Genomic DNA, 19,648 nt, shown 5'->3' with positions numbered 1-19,648 from the left:
ACTTAACCGACTATCTGTGTAGGCTGACTAGTTTTAGCAGCCTGCCACAAACCGAGACATGTTGCTGGCCCCATGGGGAGAGTGCCTTTGTCACTCTGAGGCCAGTAACAAAGCCTGCACTGGGTGGAGATGCTAACACCTCTCCCAGGCAGGAATTGTCACACCTGGCGGTGAGCCTCAAAGGCTCACCTCCTTTGTGACAACCCAGCAGGACACTCCAGCTAGTGGAGTTGCCCGCCCCCTCCGGCCAGGCCCCACTTTTTGGCGGCAAGGCCGGAGAAAATAATGAGAATAACAAGGAGGAGTCACTGGCCAGTCAGGACAGCCCCTAAGGTGTCCTGAGCTGAGGTGACTCTAACTTTTAGAAATCCTCCATCTTGCAGATGGAGGATTCCCCCAATAGGGTTAGGATTGTGACCCCCTCCCCTTGGGAGGAGGCACAAAGAGGGTGTACCCACCCTCAGGGCTAGTAGCCATTGGCTACTAACCCCCCAGACCTAAACACGCCCTTAAATGTAGTATTTAAGGGCTACCCTGAACCCTAGAAAATTAGATTCCTGCAACAAGAAGAAGGACTGCCCAGCTGAAAACCCCTGCAGCGGAAGACCAGAAGACGACAACTGCCTTGGCTCCAGAAACTCACCGGCCTGTCTCCTGCCTTCCAAAGATCCTGCTCCAGCGACGCCTTCCGAAGGGACCAGCGACCTCGACATCCTCTGAGGACTGCCCCTGCTTCGAAAAGACAAGAAACTCCCGAGGACAGCGGACCTGCTCCAAGAAAAGCTGCAACTTTGTTTCCAGCAACTTTAAAGATCCCTGCAAGCTCCCCGCAAGAAGCGTGAGACTTGCAACACTGCACCCGGCGACCCCGACTCGGCTGGTGGCGATCCAACACCTCAGGAGGGACCCCAGGACTACTCTAAGACTGTGAGTACAAAAACCTGTCCCCCCTGAGCCCCCACAGCGCCGCCTGCAGAGGGAATCCCGAGGCTTCCCCTGACCGCGACTCTTTGAACCTAAAGTCCCGACGCCTGGGAGAGACCCTGCACCCGCAGCCCCCAGGACCTGAAGGACCGGACTTTCACTGGAGGAGTGACCCCCAGGAGTCCCTCTCCCTTGCCCAAGTGGAGGTTTCCCCGAGGAACCCCCCCCTTGCCTGCCTGCAGCGCTGAAGAGATCCCTAGATCTCCCATTGACTTACATTGCGAACCCGACGCCTGTTCCTACACTGCACCCGGCCGCCCCCGCGCTGCTGAGGGTGAAATTTCTGTGTGGACTTGTGTCCCCCCCGGTGCCCTACAAAACCCCCCTGGTCTGCCCTCCGAAGACGCGGGTACTCACCTGCAAACAGACCGGAACCGGGGCACCCCCTTCTCTCCATTCTAGCCTATGTGTTTTGGGCACCACTTTGAACTCTGCACCTGACCGGCCCTGAGCTGCTGGTGTGGTGACTTTGGGGTTGCTCTGAACCCCCAACGGTGGGCTACCTTGGACCAAGAACTGAACCCTGTAAGTGTCTTACTTACCTGGTAAAACTAACAAATACTTACCTCCCCTAGGAACTGTGAAAATTGCACTAAGTGTCCACTTTTAAAACAGCTATTTGTGAATAACTTGAAAAGTATACATGCAATTTTGATGATTTGAAGTTCCTAGAGTACTTACCTGCAATACCTTTCGAATGAGCTATTACATGTAGAATTTGAACCTGTGGTTCTTAAAATAAACTAAGAAAATATATTTTTCTATATAAAAACCTATTGGCTGGATTTGTCTCTGAGTGTGTGTACCTCATTTATTGTCTATGTGTATGTACAACAAATGCTTAACACTACTCCTTGGATAAGCCTACTGCTCGACCACACTACCACAAAATAGAGCATTAGTATTATCTATTTTTACCACTATTTTACCTCTAAGGGGAACCCTTGGACTCTGTGCATGCTATTCCTTACTTTGAAATAGCACATACAGAGCCAACTTCCTACATTGGTGGATCAGCGGTGGGGTACAAGACTTTGCATTTGCTGGACTACTCAGCCAATACCTGATCACACGACAAATTCCAAAATTGTCATTAGAAATTGATTTTTGCAATTTGAAAAGTTTTCTAAATTCTTAAAAGACCTGCTAGGGCCTTGTGTTAGATCCTGTTTAGCATTTCTTTTAGAGTTTAAAAGTTTGTTAAAAGTTTGAATTAGATTCTAGAACCAGTTTTAGTTTCTTAAAAAGTATTCCAACTTTTAGAAGCATAATGTCTAGCACAGATGTGAATGTGGTGGAACTCGACACCACACCTTACCTCCATCTCCAGATGAGAGAGCTAAGGTCACTCTGTAAACTAAAGAAAATAGCAATGGGCCCCAAACCTACCAAAGTACAGCTCCAGGAGCTTTTGGCAGAGTTTGAAAAGGCCAACCCCTCTGAGGATGGCAACTCAGAGGATGAAGATAGTGACTTGGAGGGAAATTCCCCCCCTCCAGTCCTACTTAGGGAGAGCAGGGCTTCTCAAGCCCTGACTCCACAAATAATAGTCAGAGATGCTGGTTCCCTCACAGGAGGGACCAACAACTCTGAAATCACTGAGGATAACTCCAGTGAAGAGGACATCCAGTTAGCCAGGATGGCCAAAAGATTGGCTTTGGAAAGACAGATCCTAGCCATAGAGAGGGAAAGACAAGAGATGGGCCTAGGACCCATCAATGGTGGCAGCAACATAAATAGGGTCAGAGATTCTCCTGACATGTTGAAAATCCCCAAAGGGATTGTAACTAAATATGAAGATGGTGATGACATCACCAAATGGTTCACAGCTTTTGAGAGGGCTTGTGTAACCAGAAAAGTGAACAGATCTCACTGGGGTGCTCTCCTTTGGGAAATGTTCACAGGAAAGTGTAGGGATAGACTCCTCACACTCTCTGGACAAGATGCAGAATCTTATGACCTCATGAAGGGTACCCTGATTGAGGGCTTTGGATTCTCCACTGAGGAGTACAGGATTAGGTTCAGGGGGGCTCAAAAATCCTCGAGCCAGACCTGGGTTGACTTTGTTGACTACTCAGTGAAAACACTAGATGGTTGGATTCAAGGCAGTGGTGTAAGTAATTATGATGGGCTGTACAATTTATTTGTGAAAGAACACCTGTTAAGTAATTGTTTCAATGATAAACTGCATCAGCATCTGGTAGACCTAGGACCAATTTCTCCCCAAGAATTGGGAAAGAAGGCGGACCATTGGGTCAAGACAAGGGTGTCCAAGACTTCAACAGGGGGTGACCAAAAGAAAGGGGTCACAAAGACTCCCCAGCAGAAGGGTGATGAGACAACCAAAACTAAAAATAGTAAAGAGTCTTCTACAGGCCCCCAAAAACCTGCACAGGAGGGTGGGCCCAGAGCCTCTTCACAAAACAATGGGTACAAGGGTAAAAACTTTGATCCCAAAAAGGCCTGGTGTCATAGCTGTAAACAGCATGGACACCAAACTGGAGACAAGGCCTGTCCCAAGAAAGGTTCCACTCCAAACTCCCATCCAGGTAACACTGGTATGGCTAGTCTCCAAGTGGGATCAACAGTGTGCCCAGAGCAAATCAGGGTCCACACTGAAGCTACTCTAGTTTCTGAGGGTGGGGTGGATTTAGCCACACTAGCTGTCTGGCCGCCTAACATGCAAAAATACAGACAGCAACTCTTAATTAATGGGACTAGAATAGAGGGCCTGAGGGATACAGGTGCCAGTGTCACCATGGTGACAGAGAAACTGGTTTCCCCTGGCCAATACCTGACTGGAAAAACGTACACAGTCACCAACGCTGACAATCAGAGAAAAGTACATCCCATGGCAATGGTTACTTTAGAATGGGGAGGGGTCAATGGCCTGAAACAGGTGGTGGTCTCCTCAAATATCCCAGTGGACTGTCTGCTTGGAAATGACCTGGAGTCCTCAGCATGGGCTGAGGTAGAGCTAAAAACCCATGCAGCAATGCTGGGTATCCCTGAACTGGTGTGTGTGAAAACAAGAGCACAATGCAAGGCACAGGGTGAAAAAGTAGAGCTGGAGTCTGGAAAAATGGCCCAGCCTACCAAGAGAACAGGAAAGTCAGTTGGGAAACCAACTGCAACACAGCAAAAGAAAGGGAACCTCTCTTCTCAGGAAGAAGTTCTGCCCTCTGAGGGAACTGAGCCTTTGGAGCTTGAACCTTATCAGGTTGAGCTCTTAGGCCCAGGGGGACCCTCAAGGGAAGAGCTGTGTAAGGGACAAGAAACCTGTCCCTCTCTTGAAGGCCTTAGGCAGCAAGCTGCTGAAGAGTCCAAAGGCAAGAAAAATGGAACACATAGGGTCTATTGGGAAGATGGGCTCCTGTACACTGAGGCCAGAGACCCCAAACCTGGTGCCACTAGGAGAGTGGTAGTGCCTCAGCTGTTCAGAGAGTTCATCCTAACATTGGCCCATGACATTCCCCTTGCTGGACATTTGGGACAAACCAAGACGTGGGAGAGGTTAGTCAACCACTTCTACTGGCCCAATATGTCCAGCATGGTTAAGGAGTTTTGCCTCTCCTGCCCCACCTGTCAAGCCAGTGGTAAGACAGGTGGGCATCCAAAGGCCCCCCTCATTCCACTTCCAGTGGTGGGGGTGCCCTTTGAAAGAGTGGGTGTGGACATAGTTGGTCCACTGGAACCTCCCACAGCCTCAGGAAATATGTATATCCTGGTAGTAGTGGATCATGCTACCAGGTATCCTGAAGCTATTCCCCTTAGGTCAACTACTGCCCCTGCAGTAGCCAAGGCCCTCATTGGTATCTTTACCAGAGTGGGTTTCCCTAAGGAGGTGGTGTCTGACCGAGGTACCAACTTCATGTCAGCATACCTAAAGCACATGTGGAATGAGTGTGGAGTGACTTATAAATTCACTACACCATACCATCCACAAACTAATGGCTTGGTTGAGAGATTCAACAAGACATTAAAGGGCATGATCATGGGGCTCCCAGAAAAACTCAAAAGGAGATGGGATGTCCTCCTGCCATGTCTGCTTTTCGCTTACAGGGAGGTACCACAGAAGGGAGTAGGGTTCTCACCCTTTGAACTTCTGTTTGGTCATCCTGTAAGGGGACCACTTGCCCTTGTTAAGGAAGGCTGGGAGAGACCTCTCCATGAGCCTAAACAGGACATAGTGGACTATGTACTTGGCCTTCGCTCTAGAATGGCAGAGTACATGGAAAAGGCAACCAAAAACCTTGAGGCCAGCCAACAGCTCCAGAAGTTTTGGTATGACCAAAAGGCTGCACTGGTTGAGTTCCAACCAGGGCAGAAGGTCTGGGTTCTGGAGCCTGTGGCTCCCAGGGCACTCCAGGACAAATGGAGTGGCCCTTACCCAGTACTAGAGAGGAAGAGTCAGGTCACCTACTTGGTGGACCTGGGCACAAGCAGAAGCCCCAAAAGGGTGATCCATGTAAACCGCCTTAAGCTCTTCCACGACAGGGCTGATGTCAATCTGTTGATGGTAACAGATGAGGATCAGGAGGCAGAGAGTGAACCTCTCCCTGATCTTCTGTCATCAGACCCAAAAGATGGTACAGTAGATGGAGTGATCTACTCAGACACCCTCTCTGGCCAACAGCAAGCTGATTGTAGGAGAGTCCTACAACAGTTTCCTGAACTCTTCTCCTTAACCCCTGGTCAGACACACCTGTGTACCCATGATGTGGACACAGGAGACAGCATGCCTGTCAAGAACAAAATCTTTAGACAATCTGACCATGTTAAAGAAAGCATCAAGGTGGAAGTCCACAAGATGCTGGAATTGGGAGTCATTGAGCGCTCTGACAGCCCCTGGGCTAGCCCAGTGGTCTTAGTCCCCAAACCTCACACCAAAGATGGAAAGAAAGAGATGAGGTTTTGTGTGGACTACAGAGGGCTCAATTCTGTCACCAAGACAGATGCCCATCCAATTCCAAGAGCTGATGAGCTCATTGATAAATTAGGTGCTGCCAAATTTCTAAGTACCTTTGACTTGACAGCAGGGTACTGGCAAATAAAAATGGCACCTGGAGCAAAAGAAAAGACAGCATTCTCCACACCTGATGGGCATTATCAGTTTACTGTTATGCCCTTTGGTTTAAAGAATGCCCCTGCCACCTTCCAAAGGTTGGTGAATCAAGTCCTTGCTGGCTTGGAGTCCTTTAGCACAGCTTATCTTGATGATATTGCTGTCTTTAGCTCCACCTGGCAGGATCACCTGGTCCACCTGAGGAAGGTTTTGAAGGCTCTGCAATCTGCAGGCCTCTCTATCAAGGCATCCAAATGCCAGATAGGGCAGGGAACTGTGGTTTACTTGGGACACCTTGTAGGTGGAGGCCAAGTTCAGCCACTCCAACCCAAGATCCAGACTATTCTGGACTGGGTAGCTCCAAAAACCCAGACTCAAGTCAGGGCATTCCTTGGCTTGACTGGGTATTACAGGAGGTTTGTGAAGGGATATGGATCCATTGTGACAGCCCTCACTGAACTCACCTCCAAGAAAATGCCCAAGAAAGTAAACTGGACTGTGGACTGCCAACAGGCCTTTGACACCCTGAAACAGGCAATGTGCTCAGCACCAGTTCTCAAAGCTCCAGATTATTCTAAGCAGTTCATTGTGCAGACTGATGCCTCTGAACATGGGATAGGGGCAGTTTTGTCCCAAACAAATGATGATGGCCTTGACCAGCCTGTTGCTTTCATTAGCAGGAGGTTACTCCCCAGGGAGCAGCGTTGGAGTGCCATTGAGAGGGAGGCCTTTGCTGTGGTTTGGTCCCTGAAGAAGCTGAGACCATACCTCTTTGGGACTCACTTCCTAGTTCAAACCGACCACAGACCTCTCAAATGGCTGATGCAAATGAAAGGTGAAAATCCTAAACTGTTGAGGTGGTCCATCTCCCTACAGGGAATGGACTTTATAGTGGAACACAGACCTGGGACTGCCCATGCCAATGCAGATGGCCTTTCCAGGTTCTTCCACTTAGAAAATGAAGACTCTCTTGGGAGAGGTTAGTCTCATCCTCTTTCGTTTGGGGGGGGGTTGTGTAAGGAAATGCCTCCTTGGCATGGTTGCCCCCTGACTTTTTGCCTTTGCTGATGCTATGTTTACAATTGAAAGTGTGCTGAGGCCTGCTAACCAGGCCCCAGCACCAGTGTTCTTTCCCTAACCTGTACTTTTGTATCCACAATTGGCAGACCCTGGCATCCAGATAAGTCCCTTGTAACTGGTACTTCTAGTACCAAGGGCCCTGATGCCAAGGAAGGTCTCTAAGGGATGCAGCATGTCTTATGCCACCCTGGAGACCTCTCACTCAGCACAGACACACTGCTTGCCAGCTTGTGTGTGCTAGTGAGGACAAAACGAGTAAGTCGACATGGCACTCCCCTCAGGGTGCCATGCCAACCTCTCACTGCCTATGCAGTATAGGTAAGACACCCCTCTAGCAGGCCTTACAGCCCTAAGGCAGGGTGCACTATACCATAGGTGAGGGTACCAGTGCATGAGCATGGTACCCCTACAGTGTCTAAACAAAACCTTAGACATTGTAAGTGCAGGGTAGCCATAAGAGTATATGGTCTGGGAGTCTGTCAAACACGAACTCCACAGCACCATAATGGCTACACTGAAAACTGGGAAGTTTGGTATCAAACTTCTCAGCACAATAAATGCACACTGATGCCAGTGTACATTTTATTGTAAAATACACCACAGAGGGCACCTTAGAGGTGCCCCCTGAAACTTAACCGACTATCTGTGTAGGCTGACTAGTTTTAGCAGCCTGCCACAAACCGAGACATGTTGCTGGCCCCATGGGGAGAGTGCCTTTGTCACTCTGAGGCCAGTAACAAAGCCTGCACTGGGTGGAGATGCTAACACCTCTCCCAGGCAGGAATTGTCACACCTGGCGGTGAGCCTCAAAGGCTCACCTCCTTTGTGACAACCCAGCAGGACACTCCAGCTAGTGGAGTTGCCCGCCCCCTCCGGCCAGGCCCCACTTTTTGGCGGCAAGGCCGGAGAAAATAATGAGAATAACAAGGAGGAGTCACTGGCCAGTCAGGACAGCCCCTAAGGTGTCCTGAGCTGAGGTGACTCTAACTTTTAGAAATCCTCCATCTTGCAGATGGAGGATTCCCCCAATAGGGTTAGGATTGTGACCCCCTCCCCTTGGGAGGAGGCACAAAGAGGGTGTACCCACCCTCAGGGCTAGTAGCCATTGGCTACTAACCCCCCAGACCTAAACACGCCCTTAAATTTAGTATTTAAGGGCTACCCTGAACCCTAGAAAATTAGATTCCTGCAACAAGAAGAAGGACTGCCCAGCTGAAAACCCCTGCAGCGGAAGACCAGAAGACGACAACTGCCTTGGCTCCAGAAACTCACCGGCCTGTCTCCTGCCTTCCAAAGATCCTGCTCCAGCGACGCCTTCCGAAGGGACCAGCGACCTCGACATCCTCTGAGGACTGCCCCTGCTTCGAAAAGACAAGAAACTCCCGAGGACAGCGGACCTGCTCCAAGAAAAGCTGCAACTTTGTTTCCAGCAACTTTAAAGATCCCTGCAAGCTCCCCGCAAGAAGCGTGAGACTTGCAACACTGCACCCGGCGACCCCGACTCGGCTGGTGGCGATCCAACACCTCAGGAGGGACCCCAGGACTACTCTAAGACTGTGAGTACAAAAACCTGTCCCCCCTGAGCCCCCACAGCGCCGCCTGCAGAGGGAATCCCGAGGCTTCCCCTGACCGCGACTCTTTGAACCTAAAGTCCCGACGCCTGGGAGAGACCCTGCACCCGCAGCCCCCAGGACCTGAAGGACCGGACTTTCACTGGAGGAGTGACCCCCAGGAGTCCCTCTCCCTTGCCCAAGTGGAGGTTTCCCCGAGGAACCCCCCCCTTGCCTGCCTGCAGCGCTGAAGAGATCCCTAGATCTCCCATTGACTTACATTGCGAACCCGACGCCTGTTCCTACACTGCACCCGGCCGCCCCCGCGCTGCTGAGGGTGAAATTTCTGTGTGGACTTGTGTCCCCCCCGGTGCCCTACAAAACCCCCCTGGTCTGCCCTCCGAAGACGCGGGTACTCACCTGCAAACAGACCGGAACCGGGGCACCCCCTTCTCTCCATTCTAGCCTATGTGTTTTGGGCACCACTTTGAACTCTGCACCTGACCGGCCCTGAGCTGCTGGTGTGGTGACTTTGGGGTTGCTCTGAACCCCCAACGGTGGGCTACCTTGGACCAAGAACTGAACCCTGTAAGTGTCTTACTTACCTGGTAAAACTAACAAATACTTACCTCCCCTAGGAACTGTGAAAATTGCACTAAGTGTCCACTTTTAAAACAGCTATTTGTGAATAACTTGAAAAGTATACATGCAATTTTGATGATTTGAAGTTCCTAGAGTACTTACCTGCAATACCTTTCGAATGAGCTATTACATGTAGAATTTGAACCTGTGGTTCTTAAAATAAACTAAGAAAAGATATTTTTCTATATAAAAACCTATTGGCTGGATTTGTCTCTGAGTGTGTGTACCTCATTTATTGTCTATGTGTATGTACAACAAATGCTTAACACTACTCCTTGGATAAGCCTACTGCTCGACCACACTACCACAAAATAGAGCATTAGTATTATCTATTTTTACCACTATTTTACCTCTAAGGGGAACCCTTGGACTCTGTGCATGCTATTCCTTACTTTGAAATAGCACATACAGAGCCAACTTCCTACAGGTACCACAACCAAATCCAGCTTTCTTCAACTTCACCTTATCTTAGACCTTCGATCCCTCAATTTCTTCCTCAAGAAGAAGTCCAAAATGATCACTCAGCCTCAGGTTTTCTCTGCCCTGAACCCAGGAGACTGGATAGTAGCGCTTCACTTGCAGGATGCTTATTTTCAGCCTGCCTGCCCACAGACGTTACTTGCGGTTTATGGTAGGTCCCAAGCACTTTTGGTTCACTGTGCTCCCCTTTGGCCTTACCAGTGCCCTTTGGGTGTTTACCAAGGTGATGGTGCTGGTCGCAGTTCATCTGTACAGATCAGGGATATCAGTCTTTCCCTTTCTCCACGATTGATCTGTTGAAGGCAGGGTCACCCCAGGCTGTCTTCTCCCACCTCCCAATTATGGCAGAACTCCTGCATTCGCTAGGGTTCACTATAAACATGCCAAAGTCACACCTGACTCTATTTCAGAATCTCCCTCTCATTGGAGCTGTTCTGGACACAGAGTAGTTTCGGGCTTATACTCCAGAGTGGTGAGTCCAGCATATTCAGGCTGCAGTACAGATGTTTCAACCTCTATCCTGGATTTCTGTGAGAATGACTCTGAGCCTGCTGGGCCTCCCCGCCTCCTGTATCCTGCTGGTGACACATGCCAGGTGGAATATGTGGCCTTTCTGGTGGGACCTGAACTTCCAGTGGGTGCAGCATCAGGGAATTTGTACGACAAGGGCCAGATCTCGGGGGAACTGCGCAAGATCTCCAGTGGTGGTTAACAAACTGCACATGGGCTAGAGGCAGATCCCTCTCCCTTCCCCAACCAGATCTGACAGTAGTGACAGATGCATCATTCCTGGGATGGGGCGGTCAACTGGGTGAGGTGGACATCAGACGCATTTCTGGTCTCCCGCAGAGTCCGGAGTCCACATCATCCTGTTGGAGCTCTGTGTAATCTGGCTAGCATTGAAGGCTTTTCTTCCCTCTGAAGATGGTGCAGGTGTTCAGGGACAACATCACCGCCATGTGGTACTGCAACAAGCAGGGTGGGGTGAGGTTGTGGACCCTTTGTCAAGAGACTTTGTTCTTCTGGACATGCCTGGAACAGCAGGGCTTATCCCTGGTGGTTCAGCATCTGCTGGGCTCTCTGAATGCTAGAGCGGACAAACTCGGCTAAAAATGTCTACTGGATCACAGATTGCGTCTCCATCCAGAGGTGGTGCAGGGTCTATTTCAGCAGTGGGGAGAGAATTGGTTAGATCTGTTCCCTCTGTAGAGAACGAGCAGTGTCAGCAGTTTTGTGGGTTGGAGTTTCCAAGGCGGCAATCGCTCTGAGACACTTCATCTTGAATGGAACTCAGGCCTCCTGTATGCCTTTTTGGCCATACCACATCTGCCCTGAGTTATCAAGAAGATCAAGAACTGCTGGGCCCAAGTAATCCTTGTAGCTCTGGACTCGGCATGGAGAGTGTGGTTTCAGGAGCTGTTGAACATGTCCATCAATCCTCCGATAAGACTGCCCCTTTTGGAGAATCTTCTCTTGCAGCAGCAGGGGAAGGTTTCTGCACCCAAAACAGGCAACTCACCTTGCATGGAGAAAGAGCAGCGATAATTGATAGTTTTTGACTTTCTGCCCGAAGTCCGTAGTGTAATCTTGGTAGCCAGACGTCCCTCCACCAAAACGGTATACGCCTGTTGTTGGAAGAAAGTTGTGGCATGGTGCGCAGACAAGTCTGTTGACCCCCTTTTTTGCTCCTCTCTCTGAGGTCCTGTTTATCCTTTCTCTGGCCCATTAGGGCTCTGCTATAGGCACTCTTAAAGGTTATTTGTCTGTTTCTGCTTCTGTGAGGTTGCCTGATCAACCTTCTTTAAGTCTCCTATTGTACATAGGTTCCTTAAAGGACTCACGCATTTGTTTTCTTCATCCCCATTCATTATGCCATAACCAGGTTTGAATTTGGTTTTGACATTTTTGATGTGAGCTCCAATGAGCCTTTCCGCAATTGTCCTCTCAGACTTCTCACTTTAAAAACAGTATTCCTTGTGGCCATTACATGTGCCCGCAGGGTGAGTGCGCTGCAGGCATTGTCATCTAAGGCGCTGTACCTTTCCATCTATCCTGACAAAGTGGTGCTTTGCACTAGAGCTTCTTTTCTACCAAAAGTGATTGCGCCCTTTCATGTAGTCCAATCCATCACTTTGCCTTCCTTTTACGCGTCCCCACATTGTTCTAAGAAAGGGGAGAGACTCCACCAACTGGTCCCAAAAAGAGCATTAGCATTCTCTCTTGATTGTACAAAAGAGTTCTTGGTTAATGATCAACTCTTTGTCGGTTATGTGGTTACGAAGAAAGGTCAGGCAGTGCAGACGTAGACCATCTCATGCTGTGCTGAGCCGGATCTGGTGGTTTAGTGGACTAATGCATCCTCTGTATAGGCCTGTGTTTGGCTTCATGGTCACAGGTTCAAATTCAGGTGCGTCCACTCAGCCTTTCATCCTCCTCAGGTCAATAAAATTAGTGCCATTGAATTGGGTACCAATAAACGTATGTTATTCAGCGCCAAGATGCCTGCGGGTGTACATGCGCTTTACAGATAATCATGTTATGTTATCTCCAAATGGTTCGCACTCTGCATTAAGATCTGCTACGCACTGGCCAAAAAGCAACCAACTGAAGGTTTGCGTGTTGATTCTACCCAAGCAACAGCCGCGACCTCAGCGTTAGCACAGGGAATTCCAGTCCTTGATATCTGTCAGGTGGCTATGCGGGCTTCTATGCACACATTTATCAAACACTACTGCATGGACATTCAGGCCCGTAGGGATGGGTACTTTGCTGTTCGGTCTGAAGGACTTTCTAGAATGATTTTGGTTCGCAGACATACCTCCGGTGATGGTATTACTTTGGTATCTATTCATAGGTAAGGAATCTGCAACTAGATGTCTTTATCAGATGAACAAGTTACTTCACTTCGGTAGTGCCTTATCTGGTAGAGACATATTCTAGTTGCAGATTCCTTACCGGCCCACCCATTCTCCCCACTCTGGGAACTGATTTCTAGGAACAGTGACTCGTCTTTTAGGGTGTTAGGGCCAGATGTACGAAAGGATTTTACCCATTCTGTGTCTATGGGAAAAAGCTTTTGTACATATGGCCCTTAGTTGTGATGCACCAGTAGTCCGTGTTCTGCTCTTGTGCGTGGGAACTGATTTCTAGGAACAGTGACTCGCCTTTTAGGGTCTTAGTTGTGATGCACCAGTAGTCAGTGTTCTGCTCTTGTGCGTGGAAAATTGTAAAACGAAGCTGACATCAGCGTGCCAGAGTGGCGCCTATAGAGGACACGTGATGTCATACCCGGCGCGGACAACACTGATGGACGTGGAGCTGATTGACACCACCTTCTGATGTGCAGGGGTACTGATCAGAAAATTCTCCAGATGCAGTCTGACGCCTGGGGGAAATTCAAAGGTAAGGCATCGGCATTTAGACTATTTCTCTACCAGATAAGGCGTTACCAAAGGTAAGTAACGAGTTTAAGCTCAGTGCCAAGAATGTGAAAACGTAGCTGCCTTAACTTTGTTAGCCTGGTTCCCTAGGTTGTTGAAGTGCATTGTGCTTCATGTGTGATTTCAGCCGAGCAGTATCCATTCTTTACTTTATTTTTTAATGTTAGAATATCCCTTATTTTCGTTTAAGTTACAAAACATTTGCCCATTTTCATCCTATGGTTTGACATGTTTTGCTCTGGTGTTTGTTCTGTGATTTATTAATCATTGTTGATGATGTTAGTTGTTTGTTTTGCTGACAAACTTGTTTTCTGCTTGGTTTATTATTCTTCAGTTATTGTAACCAACCTTTAGTTTATTTCATTGGCTCTTGCAAACATTTTTCAGTTTTTTTTAAATTTGGTTGAATCACTTATTTTGTATCTCTAGTTTTTGCTCCTTTGTTGTCCTTGGCTCTGGTCTGTTATTAGTTTTTTGATTTGCTGATTCTTCTCTGCATTCTTTGATTGTGTTGGTTCTTAATTGACATTTGGCTGTGGATTCAGTGGCTCATGTGTCAGTTATTTGGCACCTTTTGTGTCCTTTATTTGATGTGATTTCATGATTAATTTTTGCTGGTGTCCATTCTTTGATTTGATTTGATTTGGTTTTTTTTTGCTGTTCTTTTACATAATGTTAAAATGGCTTATGTTCATATCTTAAGTCTAATTTGTTGGCTATGGTGTCTTTTCTGCGGTTCTGTTCTTTGGTCTTGAGTATGTTCTATTAATTTGTTCTAGTGTTTTGTTTTTGTTTAAATTATTAGCGCTGATGTTCTTTGTTTAATGATTCATTTACACAGATATTTATTATTGATTTCATTTATATGCTTCATTGAAAGTTTTGTGTTTTCTTTTAAATTCTTGACCTTTGAGTACACTTTGCTAGTTGATTAGTTTTTTCTGACATTCGCACTTCAGTCACTTATTTCCATTTTACTCTGTTGTCCTTTGTTAATTTATTCACTTTTAGTCATCACTGTTTTAGAAATATTTCTATGGTGCTGTTGTCCTTTATTTGATTTAGTTGTATGTTGTCATGTTCTGTTATTGATTTGTTAACTTTAGTTTCTGTTATTTGTTTTGATTCACTGGCTCTATTGTATAACTGTATTAGTGTATTAGTGTCTTACTTCATTTGTTTGAGAATTCTCAGTCTCTCTTTCTCTTCTCCCTACAGTCGATCAGTACCTCCCAGAAACCATGAGCCACTTGCTGAGCTGTGTGAAGAGAGAAAAGGAGCGCCCTGTAGCCTTCCAAGCTATTGGGCTATTGTCAGTGGCTGTAAGGACAGAGATCAGCAGCTACCTGAGCAAGATCCTTGAAAACATCAAAACCGCCTTGCCTCCCAAGGACTTTGCTCACAAGTTAGTATAGCAAGGATTGGGCAACATGAGTGAGTCGTGGAAATAGAGAGGTCTATAGAGAACAGGAATGCACATGGGAAATTACAGGGAGCAGGGTCCATAGGAAGATATAGAAGAATTGTGCATTCGGAAGAAAACACTGGGAGATCTGCAGGGAGTAATAATGTGTAGTAAATTGAAACCTTGTAAAGGTTACAATATCTCAAGAGAGCACAGAATCATATGTGTGAGCAAGCACACTGAAGAAAGTATGCTGCAATCTGCAGAAAACAGTTTGTCTAGGAAAAGCATAGAGCATTCTTTAGTGGGCAGACTATTAACCACTTGATTGCTGTACACATGACCTCCTCGTCCAGAGTACTACTCGTCTGATAATGAGAATTTTGATTGTATATCTATGCTCCCTCCCTTAAAAAAATCCTTTTGTTCTGATCAGGAATCTCCCTGGTTCCCAGTCAGCAGTGGAGTTGCTTTAGCTACAACAGCAGAGTAGAATGACCATAACCCCACGCACTGATTGTCCTGTAAGGTGTGGAAGGTACAATTCTGCATTCCTACATATTCCCCAAAAAAACAACAGTCCCCTAATTGTGGGTGGGCCTATCGTGTAGTAGAGAAACAGGTCGACCATGCCAGATCCTTTATTCGAAGTACAATGACTTGATATGGTCAGTTCTGGTATGTTCCTTCCCCATTGATAAAAATGTCAGTCATTTACACCACTTAAAAGTCTGGAAATAGAGTATTTTTACCCTCATTTGTACATTTGCAGGGCGTTGTGTATAAAAAAGTAGTGAGTTCCAGTTTACACACCTTTCTAGATCACCCTAGATCTCTAGTTTTCAGTAGCATCTCAGGTTGATAGGATTTTGTCTTTTTATTGCCATCTTGTGACAGAAAACCGGTGTTATCCTCATGGTAAATTTATTAGAAAATTGTCTTTGATAACCAGGCTTGTCACAGTGGAAGTGTTTGCCTGTTTTTCTCCTGTAAAAGCCCCACACTTGAGGTACTAATAATATCAGGGAAAGACTGAATGCTGAATTGAAACATTATCACCAACAGCTAATTTGGACAATTTATGGCAAGTAAATGTTGGCAATCTCATATTTTCAGGTAGTGTTTGATGTTTGCAGGACATTCTTGGTGAATATGTATTGTACAATCGGTGGAACTCAATCCCATTCTTATTATGGTGAGTGTCTTATTTTAAAAAAATTATCTGGAATCATTAGAGTGTTCTGGGTGTCAGGTGAGCCCGTGGTCCAAAAACTGCTACTAATCCCAAGGCTAAATTTCTTTGAAAACTGCCTTTGAAAACCAGAAATAACAATGTCACCACTTCTCTCCCAAACAACAGGGGATGTTTTTATAAAAGAGCAATGGGAACAGTTACTGGTAGGATTTTTACAATTGACAGACATTATCAGTTGTAGACAGATACATGTGACATACTAGTGCATTTTATCCAAAAAAACATATTTGAAGGTCTTTCTATAGGAAAGAAAATGTGCTGCTGTGGAAAGATGTTTATTGCCTGGTTGACTGAAACATCTGGTATGGTCTGATATGAGGTTTAGGAGAAACAACAGTGCTTCCCCCTACCCCCGCCCTCTTTCTGCTTCCACCTTGCCTCCTTTAACCATTATGTTTCTCTCTATTGCAGGAGACAGAAGTTGCTTCAGGTCGATGCCACAGTTTTTACCTGCATTAGTATGCTGGCTCGTGCCCTGGGGCCATGCATCCAACAAGATATCAAAGAGCTCCTAGAGCCCATGTTGTCTGTAGGACTTAGGTAGGTGTCACAAGGTGGAGTATGCCCCACTCTGTGTTCATGAGCTTGCTTCATTGTTTTGCTTGTAACATGCAATCTCTCATAGTGGTCAGTGAGCCAGGTCTCTCACCTGCTGTGACTTGATTTAGAATCTTCCACTGTCTGTGCCAGTGCAGTGAGCTGCTGTCTTCCACTGTATTGTGTACCAGACCTACTTCTTCCTCTGCCTTCTGCTATGAGTCTCTTTGACTTTCTCATGTAAGTTGACTCTTTCTACTATTTTAGTGCGCTGGTTCCAGCATTTGTGTGTAAACTGTATTTTCTAAATCTGAGCTACGTGTTCAGTCTTTCTTAATCTTTGAGATGAATCCTTCTTTTGTCTTTGAGATGTCTTCTGTTGCCTCTCTTCTTGAGAGTACACCTCCCATTGTTAAACCTGTGGAAGTATTAGTTGCAATTGTTAGGTGTTCTCAGTGACACTTTGTGTTATATTATAAGCTGGCACTTCCATGACCCTGCATTGCACAGTTTTGCAGAATCTTGGATCAGTCATTTTGATAAAGTCTCTCTGCATGCCTTGGAAAAGCTGTGCCACACTGCCCTGTACATTCTTTCCTTGTAAGTACACAATAATTACTCATATCTTAGTATGCTGCCCATCAGCAGAGCTTTTACTTTTTTACACTTGGTCATTCAAATTAAGCACCCATCTGAAGTGATGGTGGCCACTGCCTCTGATCTGAAGCAGCAGTGTTATCATGATTATAGTTCAGAGCCACAGGCCTTTTATACGTGCAACCCTGTTGGAAGGTTGTGGATTGGCTGTCTTTGGTAAAGATTCGTCCAGTTCTTTGTAACAAACGTCCCCTGCCTGTCCTCATGTGTTGGGCATACATAGGCAATGTGTGTGTACAATTACAGTACAGGTGAATAGTGCTGTGCATTTGGGGTAATGGGTGCACAAGATGGAGATTTTTCTATGAGTCAGTGTCGGCTTCCCCTTAGAGGCACTGGACGTGGGGGGTGGGGGTTAGACCCAAACTATCACGCCACCTAACTCTGCATCTCATTGCTTACATTTTACAGCACTTACATGACAACGAACAGTCTCACCAGTAACTTGTTTACAAGCAAAGAGCTGTAATATTACATTGGATGCAGAAGAGGGCTCTACTGGCTGTATGCGCACGTCCGGTGGCGACTGTTGCAACTCAGCCATACATAGGCACAATACATATCTGACATGTTGCACTAGCTTCAGGCAGTGCTGCATGCCAAATGATCTGGGGACTGTCAGTCATGCTTCCTAATACTTCATCAGAAGCCACCATAAACAAAACAGGACAGTCTCCTTTCCTCCCTGAGCTTCTGATTGAGCATAAGCTTGAAACCTCGCTGTGGCCCAATGTTTGTTGGATCTGGAATTTAGGAATCATGGTGCCCCTTTGAATTGCAGAGCAAAGTGCGAGATGAGGAGTACCTCAGGTGAGTTTCCACCTTGTGTGTATGCGTGAAAGCATGATTATGTTGTTGGTGTCTATCTGCCTGTCTGTGGGTGAGCGCCAGTGTGCTTATGTGAGTGTGTGTATGAGTGATTGTTGTATGTGTGAGATTGTTCAGAATTTTATCAGCATTCCCATTAATTAATCCTATTCCAGCCCTAAGGACAATTGTACTATTGAATTAATAGACAAGCTAGTGGCCATGTACACCCTCTATGTGGGTTAGATGCTTCTCTTCCAGGGGATCCTCATCAATAGTCATAAACATTGAATATTCCCGCCCTTGTGCGGGGACCCCGGAGCATATATATATAAAATACATACATATTATCATGTGTAAAACAGCAATGCAGGCTATAATCATAAATAGGCTAAAATGCTTTATTTCTATGCAAGTTTTTTTTTTTTTTTTATATTATAAAATCACAATAGATCATAAATATCTACCTAAGCCCCCAAAAACTGGACTTAGGGAAGTAAACAGCAGTAAATAGCAGAGAAAAATAGAAAAAACTACATTGAAAAACAATGAAGCATTCTTAGCCAATAGGCTGCATGCAGGTTAACACAGGAGAACCATAAAAACTTTGGCACCGTGGCTTTAAGACCCTGAGCACCTCCAGTATCCCACCATGCCTCAGGGGTGAAGGGAAGGTGACAGTTGGTTCACAGTTAGGTCAGTTCTTTTTTCCGGCTTCTTCTGAGAGGATCCTGGAGCATTGAGCTCTCAGTTTTTCTGAGTTTTTCTTCAGAAAAATCCTTAAAAAATAGTGTGTTCGATGGCATCTGTCGCTGTAGATACGCATGTTCTGCAATAGCTCGCCATCTGGTGTTGGGCCGGAGTGTTACAAGTTGTTTTTGTTCGAAGAAGTCTTTCGAGTCACGGGACCGAGTGACTCCTCCTTTTGTCTCCATTGCGCATGGGCGTCGACTCCATCTTCGATTGTTTTTTTTCCGCCATCGGGTTCGGACGTGTTCCTGTCGCTCCGAGTTTCGGAACGGAAAATTAGCTAATTTCGGAAGATTTTCGTCGGTATTGTTGCGTTCGGGATCGGCGTACTTAGATTCCACACCGCATCGAAGATCGAAGAGCTCCGGTGCCCTTCGGGGTAGTTTTTTCGATCCCCCGTCGGGGCCTGGTCGGCCCGACCGCGTGCTGAAGAACGCCGATGGAACGGACCCCGTTCCGTTTCTGCCCCAAATGCCACAATAAATACCCCTATACAGACCAACACTTGGTCTGTAACCTGTGCCTGTCACCTGAGCACAGTGAAGACACCTGTGAGGCCTGTCGTGCGTTCCGGTCCCGAAAGACACTCCGAGACCGTCGAGCCAGAAGACTTCAGATGGCGTCCGCGCCGACAGCCCACCGAGAGTTCGAGGAGCAGGAAGAGGAAGGTACCTTCTCGATCCAAGAATCGGACTCCGAAGGATTCGACGATACACAAACCGTGAGTAAGACGTCGAAAACCACACAGAAAAACATTTACAAGGCCATGGGGACGCCACTGCCATCCGGCCATGGCTCCACCCATAAATTCGGTGACCGACCGTCGGCACCGAAAAAGGCCCAAACAGCGCCGAGGTCGTCCGACTCCGGTCGAGACACCGGCACGCAGCCTTCTCGGGACCGAGAAAGTGCTGGAGACAAGCCTCGACACCGAGATACCGGTGTGGACACGGCTCGACGCCGAGACAGCGGCACCGAAGAAGATCGACGCCGAGA

At 47.0% G+C, this 19,648-nt stretch overlaps 1 protein-coding gene across 2 annotated transcripts in view; it reads left to right on the top strand.

Moving 5' to 3' along the window:
- Positions 1-19,648, top strand: part of MTOR (mechanistic target of rapamycin kinase) — a 1,113,749-nt gene that overhangs the window by 182,366 nt on the left and 911,735 nt on the right. For both annotated transcript variants that reach the window (XM_069241238.1, XM_069241237.1), the window contains exons 9-10: positions 14,460-14,646; positions 16,313-16,441. In XM_069241238.1, coding sequence (XP_069097339.1) covers positions 14,460-14,646; positions 16,313-16,441 — 316 coding nt within the window. The remainder of the gene's footprint in view (positions 1-14,459; positions 14,647-16,312; positions 16,442-19,648) is intronic.

The sequence above is a fragment of the Pleurodeles waltl genome, chromosome 6 (genome assembly GCF_031143425.1).
Source record: "Pleurodeles waltl isolate 20211129_DDA chromosome 6, aPleWal1.hap1.20221129, whole genome shotgun sequence".
Lineage (NCBI taxonomy): Eukaryota > Metazoa > Chordata > Amphibia > Caudata > Salamandridae > Pleurodeles > Pleurodeles waltl.
Note: the sequence above shows the minus strand (reverse complement) of the source record. Positions and strands in the feature narration are given on the sequence as shown.